Below are 6,831 nucleotides of genomic sequence, written 5' to 3'. Positions count from 1 at the left end.
TTTCCTATAGAATAGTGCACGGTTTCAATATGAGCAGAAATGAACTCCTCATTAATCTATGATTGGAAACTTGACTCTTCATATTAAAGAGTTAAATTGTGTGTTTGCCTGTATGATTTGTGCACAGTCACATGGTTCTTCCCATTAAACGTCTTAGAGAATTGTTTTAAATTTATCAGGCCTCTGCTGACTTGTTAATACCTGAGTTAATGAATTTCCTTGTCAGAAAGTGTTAAGTATGGTGCATTTATCACTAATTATAATGCTGCTGAATGCACCAGAACAGCAACATAAGAGCCAAAAACCTTATTACCATTAAACCACACTGAAATGACACTGTGCAACTTTGGAAAGAAGAAATAAACAATCTTCCTCCTGCAAAGCAAAAGTTAAATTCATAAGAAATTTAAACAAATATAGTTTTGTTCAGCTCAGTAAACTCTGAAATGTGTCTTGGTCGTGTATGGCTAGTAGCTTATGATGGCTGATGGAAACTGATTGCTTTACGATTGGTTTGCTGATTATATGATATGATTATTTACCATTATGAACTAACTGCCGCTTGTGGCCCCAGTGGCAGCCGTTACATAGTCTCACTTGAACACTTCTTGCTTGTAATGGTGTTGAACAACATTTTCAAACCCCTTCAGAGTTCACTCTATATTAGAACATCTGCTAAATGTCTGAAAGGTAAGTGTGCCGTCATTGTGTTTCCTGAATGCACCAGTTTGACTGTATTTACTTTTCCTGGAGTACCTGAAGTTAAAAGCAGCGTTCAAGGACTGTGGGGGCAGGTGATTCTAAGGCACATGCTTCAGTATTCAGAGAGAAAAGCTGCCTCCTGACACAGCAATGTTCCTATCCGGCGGCGGCGAAGCCTTCATGTGTCATAAAGGATGCCGTCATGTGCACCACGTTTAATTGAATTAGCTCAGCTTTAGACAGGAGGGTGGATGGAGCCAACACGTGCATTTGACATTACGCGCTGGCAGTTTCTCTGAGCGGCAACAACTGGCAGTGAAACCCAATTCTCCACACGGCTTCTACTTTTAGACCAGGAAACAGGAGGTGAAAGGTTCAGCGTTCGAAAAGCATGAAAGGCTGGAGGCCGCCAGAGCAGCAGCTAGTTAAGCAGGGTCATTTAAATGACCCCGCTGAACCACACGGCCCTGACATTCATCTGCTGCTCTGCAGGAGAACAAACCACATGAGACACTTTGCTGTGTTTTTCTTTTTTCTCTCTTTTTTTTTTTTAATGGAATGTATCTTTCTGAGGTATGAAAATAGATCTCACGTTGAAATAAGAAATTAAACAGTGGCTACAAAGGACACAGCTATAACTGTGTGTTTAATGATGGCAACAGGAAGGCATGTCAGAGAAGCATCACACCAGTCACATTAGATAAAGGGCATAGCTATTACCCTGTGTGGGAGATGACAACAACACGGAGGCATGTGTTGGTTTGGAAGCGATACACTGGTGAGAGGGGAAAGCAGTGGGAAACACTTCCAGCAAACAGGAAACAACATGAGCTAGAGTGAAAATAAAATGTTTCCTTACTGCAAGACGTTCCAGTCGTGAAAGAAAAAAAAAACAATGCTGAGGCAATTTTTGAGACCATTAGCTGTCACGTTGCACTAAATGTTACCCCCGTGTATCAACGCCTCTGGAAGCTTCACAACAATCACGTTGTTTAGTCTGCTCTTTTTCTTCTTTTTCATGCCTTGCCATTTCAAAATTGCAATTTAGACATAAAGCGTTTTGAACTTTTCTCAGTGGCAGAGCTGCTACAGAGACAGGAATAATCTGATTGGTTGTGGTAAAAAATCAGTGGGTGAAGTCTGTTTAAGTCTAACTTAGCTAGTTGTTATGTAGAAAAAGTCATGTTATATTGGAAAGTCAGCAGCTAACTAACAAACATGTTTATTTTTCGCACAAAACTCTCACAAACGCCTGTTGTCACACAGTTACCACATATTGGAGAAATGCTGCGTCAGGAAGACTTTAAGTCTTTGAAATGAACGAAGGAATTAGGAATACAGTTTTCTGTGTGTCCCAAAAAACTCTCAATTATCACAGTTTGAGCTTTTGAATCCAGTGAAAATGAAAAACTCAAGCAACGCTGTGTCATAGAAAATTAACTTGGTGTCATTCGTGCGTCAGCAGAAAGTCTGCCGGCTCAGCAAAGAAAGATTCTAATGTGACATGTTTTCCCAAACTTACAGAAGCCAATGCGCAACTTTCTGCAACGAATACGGCAAAACCAGATCTAGTCAAGGCCCGGAAAGTGATTAAACAAAATACAAGCACATGTTTTGACAAAAACATATGATTCCACAAGCCTGATGATGTAGAGACGATTGGATCTTTTGTGGAGCAGCTGCACTCTAACAGAGGCAGAGGCTGAATAAAAGGAGATGGTGCAACACAGTTTACAAGCTGCAAGAGCTTCTCCTGGTTTAAACACGGAGGAAGTAACTCAGAATTGCAAGAGGATTTTAAATGTCAAGTTGCTTTTCCTCTTCCAGTTTTAAACTTCAGATCGCACATCCACACGTGCTCAGATTGAATCCAACCACTTAAACTGCCTTTAGAGCAGCTCCACCACTGAAAACTGTCAAAGTCACTCCGCTGTGAATGTTGCTTCATACATCACTAAGCTTTTCTCTGAAACTACTGAAAGCAAACAGAGGGCAATAAGCTAGGAACAGATTTAAGACTCACAAGAAAGCAGATTTTGAACGCGGCCACGTAAAATGATGGAAAATTACTGATACGCACAATGAAAACACTAAGATGTACTGCATTAAGAAATCAAGCCATCGAACAAATTAGGAGCAGGCCATGCAGGTATCTCATCATATATCTATAGTATTTTTGTATAGTATATTCTGAGTTGTGACACTGCAGAGAGAAACGTGATGAAATGATTCTTTGGTTCTGTTGAAAAAATGAATACATGATCAAAGACACACCGGTAATGAGCGGATGTGACTCACCCACAGCAACCACCCAAAGCTCATTCCCCGTGGACTTTGTGAGTAACGTGTAGGCTAAGAACGTCTGAGCGACTGTTTGCTGTTCCACTCCGGCAACAACCACACTGAACATTCATCAACAACATAACATTTTTTTTTCTTTTATAGAAAATATATATACACATATAATAAATAAGGGATGAACCCAATCGCACGGTAGAATACAGTTGTTTTCTCACATGCTTTTTGTCCATAAGTCTTTTGTGAAAGAAGTCTCTGTATTGAAAAGGGGACGGGGTGGCGCTGGTTTGTGGAAACCACTACATGGAACAGGGGTCCTCCTGGAGGGCGGAGCTCGGTGGTGAAGCGGCAGGGGGGGGAGATGCAGCCCAGCTCGATATTCATCCTCCAGCTGAGTGTCCAATTAACCTGCGGATGCAATCGATTAGACAGACTGCGGGCTGACACGGGAGGCAAAGGGAATGTAAAGTCACTCGAAACATGGACTCAGTGCGAGAGGACCTCAGGAGGCTCACTTGGTTTCAACGGTCAACATGGAAAACCTTTTCTTTGTTTCCTCGCAGCATTTCATCTGAAACTTTTAACTGACACATTCATTTCTTTTTAAGTAAAAGAAAGACTGATGCTCACCAAGACTACAGTAAGCTTAAACCCCGATGCAAATGAAGACCAATATTAACGTACCATGACCAGTTAATATCAAACTCCTTTACTGAAAATGCCTTTTCATCGAGAGTAACAGGCTTCTCAAACAAAGTCTGTCTAAAAGAATCAGCTTTGGCTTCTAAGTCGTTACGATGACCAAACAATACGAGGCCACGCTGTGTCTGGGTATTTATTCCACTGACGTGTTTTGCTCCTTGAACGGAGACCCAAGTTCACGGAAATGTGCTGTCAGACCCTAAACTATTTAGTTCTCTGATTAAGTTTGTATTGGATGAGCTTCTTGGGTGTTCAGTGGGGACTGTACAGGTGCAAATACCTGGCTCTGCTGATGCCCATACTGCTGAGACTGTTCTCCAGTCAGTGCATGTGCATAATCTGAAGAACATCTGGGATTCACCTGACCCAATTTAGAGACTCTGAGCCACGTTTTATCAGTCTTCAGATGTCCAAATTCAACACTTTATCATGTTCCAACATTGATTTACTGGTGTAAGTAGAATTTGAAATGGATTCTATAGAGAAATATACACTTTTCCAGTTGTGATATAAATAAATAAGTGAAGAATGTACATTTAAATCTACTCATCTAAAGCCATATGTGTGGGATAAAAAGCCCCAGCCGGATGAGATATCAGACCTGATGGGGAATGGACGTTCTGCGGAGGACTTCACCTTCGTACAGGGACAGCTTGGCCTACAGCACGGTGTCCCAAACTTTTCTTTGCGCCAAAATAAGTCCACATTGTGTCCCCTACTAGCAGATCGCTGGCTCAGGGTTTGATCTATGAGGAAGGACTGTAGCCTATGATGAAACGAACGTCCTCATTCGTCCACGTATCCAGGGAATAAAATAATTTTAAAAAAGGGGAGGGGGGGTCCTTAATCTGCAAGGGGATCCCCAGGTCCGGGGACCACCTGGGGATGCCTTTAATCTCGCTTGCCCTATAGCTGTCTTACCGATAATGGCGCTCCACTGTCCGCGGGACTCGCCGCAGGTCACGCTACATTTGGCGAGCTGCGGACCGTCTTCTGACCGGGCATCTGCACGACGAGCAGCTGCTGCTTCTGCCGGGTGGACTTGACGGCCAGGATCGCCTGCCGGTTCTTGTACTGGACCATCTGCAAGGTGATCTCCGCGTTCCAGCCTTCGTCCTGCGGGCACCTGAAGTCGATCTCCTTCCCTTCCGTCATGACCACCGTGAAGTAGACGTACTTTCCCTTGCGCTCCACACAGTCCACCGTCTTCATGTTGGCGAAGTGCAGCTCTTTGACTTTGCCAGTGTCCCCGCCGCCGCCGCCGCCGCCGTGGTGCGGCTGGTGGTGATGCGGCTGGTCGTGCTGCTTGGGCGGCAGCAGCAGCACGCCGTCCTCGGTCAGAACGCAGTGCTTCTTCTTCCAGAGCTGCAGCAGCCCGTCGCTCCGCTTCTCCAGCAGACCCTCCTTGAACACTTTCCTCCCGTTTTCCAGCATGTTCACCCGGACGTTTCAGGCTTCCACCTCCCTGGCTGCTCGACTGGACGGACTGATGGACGGCTGCCTACCCCGGAGCAGGTGAAGGCATGAGACGCTGCTGTGACTGCAGTGGTGTGTGCTGCCGGGTGTAGTAAGAAGGCTGCCTGCCCGTCTGGCTGTCTGGCTGCTGGTCACAGCGTGTGTGAGGGGGGCGGGAGGGATCTGCTGGAGACGTGCACCGCCCTCCCCACCCCACTCCACCCACAGTGACACCCAGCCTCCAGAGGCACCGAGGACAGCACAGCCACTTGCTTATTTTCAAAGGTAGACTGATGATAATATTTGGCGAACGTAATGTTCAATATACAGCAAATTGTTACCATTTCACTGTTATACTAAGTTTGTTTTTAAAACAGACTGCGAGATAATGCGAAGTGATGTGCAGAATATTGTTCGTTTCTGTGGCTGCTTCACGTTTCACTTACATGCAGTAGAAGCTTTAGTTGCTTAAAGCAGCAGTTTGTGGTTCCAAAATGTGGAAAGTATATTCACTCAAGAGCATTTTTCATGTCCCTTCACTTAGTTTTTCCATTTTATGTTACTTACTACTTCCCTTCCATTCTAAAACATTGTAGTTATGCTTTACAATAATAATGTTCTCAATTACGTTGCTCTGTTAAAGCAGAGATAACAGGATGAATTAAATATATCCATACCTGTAATTATGTTGAGACTAGTTCATATGTTGTGCCAAGGTAAATTTACGAGTAAACACACGAGGGGCTGCTTGATTTGCCCTCATTTTCTCCTGCTCATTCATAAGATTATTCTAACACTTCACAATGAAGTCTCAGTGACACTCACGTTGCATATTTTAATAGATCTGAGAGTAGGTACCAAACAACACAATATCAGAAGGTTCCACCTCCTCAGAGCAGCCCATCAACAGTTTCTGTTGAGGTGCAGCAACATCACTTGGGTTAGTCATGATTATATCAGACAGGGGTGAGTGGCTGTTGTAGCATAACAATAACTTTGATTTCTAGAGCAATGTTAAGGGGGTGTGGGGCATCTGCAGTATGTGTTCTAATTACTGACCTGCCTAATACAATCCAGCCCCTGGAAGAGGCTCACAAGCGAAATCTGAAGGCTTCAGTTTGCATTTTTTTTCCTCTTTCTTTTTTTTATTATTTCAGTTATTTTCCAATGCATGTAGTGCATCCAGAAAGTATTCCCACCACTTCACTTTTTGTACATTTTGCTTTGTTACAGTCTCATTTCAAAATGGATTAAATTCATTTTTTCCCCCAAAACTTCTACACAAAATACCTCATAATGACAAAGTGAAACAAGTTTGCTTGAATTTTTTGCAAATTTATTAAAAATAAAAAAAATCTATAACATGTACATAAGTATTCACACCCTGTGATCAATACTTTGTTGAAGCCCCTTTGGTACCAATTACAGCCTTTTTGAGTCTTAAAGTCTTTTTGAGTATGAACCTATAAGCTTGGCACACTTATTTTTGGGCAGTTTCTCCCACTCTTCAATGCAGAACCTCTCAAGCTCCATCAGGTTGGATGGGGAGCGTCAGTGCAAAGCCATTTTCAGATCTCTCTAGAGATGCTTAATAGGGTTCAAGTCTGGGCTCTGGCTGAGCCACTCAAGGACATTCACAGAGTTGTCCTGAAGCCACTCGTTGGTGATGTTGGC

The 6,831-nt window shown here is 43.5% G+C and overlaps 1 protein-coding gene across 1 annotated transcript; it reads right to left on the bottom strand.

Moving 5' to 3' along the window:
* Positions 1-1,203: 1,203 nt before the first annotated feature.
* Positions 1,204-5,425, bottom strand: phlda1 (pleckstrin homology-like domain, family A, member 1). Its single transcript, XM_046379455.1, has 2 exons — positions 4,624-5,425; positions 1,204-3,408 (listed from the first exon to the last, which is right to left on the bottom strand). The coding sequence occupies exon 1, from the start codon at positions 5,134-5,136 to the stop codon at positions 4,663-4,665; it is 474 nt and encodes a 157-aa protein (XP_046235411.1). The 5' UTR covers positions 5,137-5,425; the 3' UTR covers positions 1,204-3,408; positions 4,624-4,662.
* Between the last annotated feature and the right edge of the window lie 1,406 nt (positions 5,426-6,831).

The sequence above is a fragment of the Scatophagus argus genome, chromosome 22 (genome assembly GCF_020382885.2).
Source record: "Scatophagus argus isolate fScaArg1 chromosome 22, fScaArg1.pri, whole genome shotgun sequence".
In the NCBI taxonomy this organism is placed as follows: domain Eukaryota; kingdom Metazoa; phylum Chordata; class Actinopteri; family Scatophagidae; genus Scatophagus; species Scatophagus argus.
The sequence above is the reverse complement of the archived record's forward strand: the minus strand, read 5'-3'. Positions and strand labels throughout refer to the sequence as shown.